Source organism: Orycteropus afer, unplaced genomic scaffold, assembly GCF_000298275.1.
Source record: "Orycteropus afer afer isolate SDZICR_OR568_19922 unplaced genomic scaffold, OryAfe1.0 scaffold00419, whole genome shotgun sequence".
Lineage (NCBI taxonomy): Eukaryota > Metazoa > Chordata > Mammalia > Tubulidentata > Orycteropodidae > Orycteropus > Orycteropus afer.
Window position 1 is genome coordinate 1534890 of NW_006922006.1, and position 2838 is coordinate 1537727.

The following is a 2838-nucleotide window of genomic DNA, read 5'->3' on the forward strand; positions in this document are numbered from 1 at the left end:
TATCTTTGCCAGTTTCCAGGGTCACAGAGGCACCCTTTATTCAGGAATATCTGAACCAAGAGTGACCAATGTCCTTATTTCTGTGGACACCTTCCCACTTAGTCCAGCAGCTTCACTTCTTTATTGTGCACCCTCTGCTGGTTAGTGTGATTGAGTTAGGAGAAAAGGTGTATGGGAGTTACTAGAGCTAATTTTATACTCAGTATTGGGATTTTTTAAGTGTAAAACTAAGGATTATACCCATGGACTTGGAAAGTGGTGCTCAGGAAACATGAGCAGTCATCATGGTGGGAGTTGAGTTTCAATGGGAATGTGAATGAGAATAGTAATGGCTACCATTTCTTTTTTGGGTGATAATTATGTGCCAGGCATGCACTGTGCTAAGCAGTTAATTTTACATACGTTAGCTCATTTTATCCTGAAAACAACTTTGTAAGTACTTATTATTATCATTATAAGTAACATTATTAAAATTCCTGTACTGTTATCATTCCCATAGATGAAAAATAATGAGACTCAAAGAAGTTAAATAATTTGCTTTAGATCACTACGCCACCAGAGCTCCCTTAGATTATACAGCTAGGCTAATGAATAGCAGAACCAAGATTCAAACCTAGCCTTATCTCTGAGCTCCCATATGTAACTACTATGATGATATTCTGCTTTCTTAAGATACCCTCGGCACAACTTCTGAGCTGATATTTTCTCAACTCAAGCTGCTGTCTCTCACTTCCAATATTTCCCTTCCATTTCAAAGACAAAGAGCAAAGTAGATATAATCATCCCTCTGAAATGTATTATCTCACCCACAGGTATCTGATCTGTGAAAACTTAAGTTTGTTTAGGAGACTACCAACATGTGCTCTGCTGCCAGCTCCACAATCTTATACAGGAACCCTCAATTCCTTCGATTAGTTTTTTTGCAGCTTCATCACCAGCAGCAAAGTGGTGTGTTCTGTGATGTCCTTCTGGAGGCAGAAGGTAAGAGACTGGTGGGGACTCAATTGAAAACTCAGCACAGAGTAAGAGGAGTTTAGGGGTAGGGCAGAAAACCAGGAAAATGCATATTATCATCCTTGAACACTATAAGCTACTTGGAAAAGAGCAGTTTCCAGGACAGTTACTGTTTTTAAGAGTAAAACTGTGACTAGGCTTTTTCTCTTGAAAAATGAAACTAATTTTAAAATTTTATAAATGTAAGAATTCTATAAAACAAAACAAAAGAATTCTATAAAACGTAGATAATATAATGGAATAGTTGTAAACATTGAGTTAATACTGTAAAGCATATAGAACAGTGGGAGCTCTGGTAGCATAGTGCCTAAGGCACTTGACTGCTAACCAGAAGGCTGGCGGTTCAAACCCACCAGCCACTCCTCGGAAGGAAGGTTGGGCAATCCTACTTCCGTAGTGATACTGCCTCAGAAACCCAAGGAGGGGTTGCTATGAATCAGGGCTGACTCGATGGCACATAACAACAACAACAACAAGCACAATATAAGCATTAGATGATGGTATTTCCTATTTTCCCATTTTCTTGCCAAGCTGTTTTTTTTTTTTTTTTCCTCCTTACTCTCAAATTGGTGGTTTTTGTTGTTAGAACTAAAAAGGTATAGCTTATTCCCTCCCCTCCCCTTCATACTTGAAATAGTAAATCAGCATGAGGTGGAACCTGGTAAAAAGCCCAACACTAAGAGTCAGATGACTTGAGTTAAGTCCTACCTTTGTTATTTAGTAATGAAGTTACAAACGAGCAAATAATTTCTCTGAGACCCTGTTTCTTCATTTATAAAAGGATTATCACAGCCAACATTGTATAGTCCTTTACAGTTTGCAGAATACATACAGTATTGCATTTCATTTGATTTTTAAAACCAATTTGTGAAGTAAATAAGTAATAGTATATGATTCCAGTTCTACAGGTGAACAGATTGATGTGCCTAATGAGTTAGGTAACTTGCCTGTTGGTTCTATTATTAAGTGTAGAGCTGGGATTCATTTAATTGAAAACAAACCAGCAGAGAAACTAGTAAATGCCTGTTGTATATAAAAAAAAAAAAACTGTACTAGTGTGGGTATACTGTATATATAAGATAAAGTTCTACTCTAAGGAAATCATGCAAGGGAGAGACACTTAAGTAACCTGATGATCACTATGCAGTATAATAAATAATCCCCAGCACAGTGGTTAAGTGCTTGGCTGCTAATCAAAAGGTCAATGGTTCTAATCCATCAGCCACTCCACAGGAGAAGGATGTGGCAGTCTGCTTTCCTAAAGATTACAGCCTGTCCTGTAGGGTTGCTGAGTTGGAACTGACTTGACAGCAACAGGTTTGGGATTTTTGGTTATAGACTAATGTAGAAGTACAAAAGAGGAACATCTCTTACATACTTGGGGGTTTGGAGGCAGGGCTTAGGGAAATTGTCTTGAGGGAAATGACCTGATGGACAAACAAGTAGGAGGAAGTGGGGAAAGGTTTCTCCAGGCAGAGAGAACAGCATGTACAGAGGTCCAGAGCTGTGACAAGGGATTTGGAAGTGGTTCACTTTGGCTGAAGCACAGAGTACAATAAGAATATTGACCCCATAGTGCTGGAGAAAGAGCAGTCATGTAAGGTCTGGAGGCAATGCACAGGAAGTAGGACTTGTCTTCAGGACACTGGAAAAATGTATTAAAAGGTTTTAAGCAGATGACATGATCAGATACCTACTTTAGAAATAGCATTCTGGCTGCATGTGAAGAATTCTTGCATTGCTGATGAGCCCAGACAGGCTATTTCATAATCCAAGAGAGGATGGTGGCCTAAACTAAGGTAGTGGCATTAAGAATGGAAAAGA

The 2838-nt window shown here is 38.8% G+C and overlaps 1 protein-coding gene across 1 annotated transcript in view; it reads left to right on the plus strand.

Moving 5' to 3' along the window:
* Window positions 1-857: 857 nt before the first annotated feature.
* Window positions 858-2838, plus strand: part of BTBD18 (BTB domain containing 18) — a 5433-nt gene continuing 3452 nt past the window's right edge. Inside the window, exon 1 of the mRNA XM_007953900.1 lies at window positions 858-981. Coding sequence (XP_007952091.1) covers window positions 858-981 — 124 coding nt within the window. The remainder of the gene's footprint in view (window positions 982-2838) is intronic.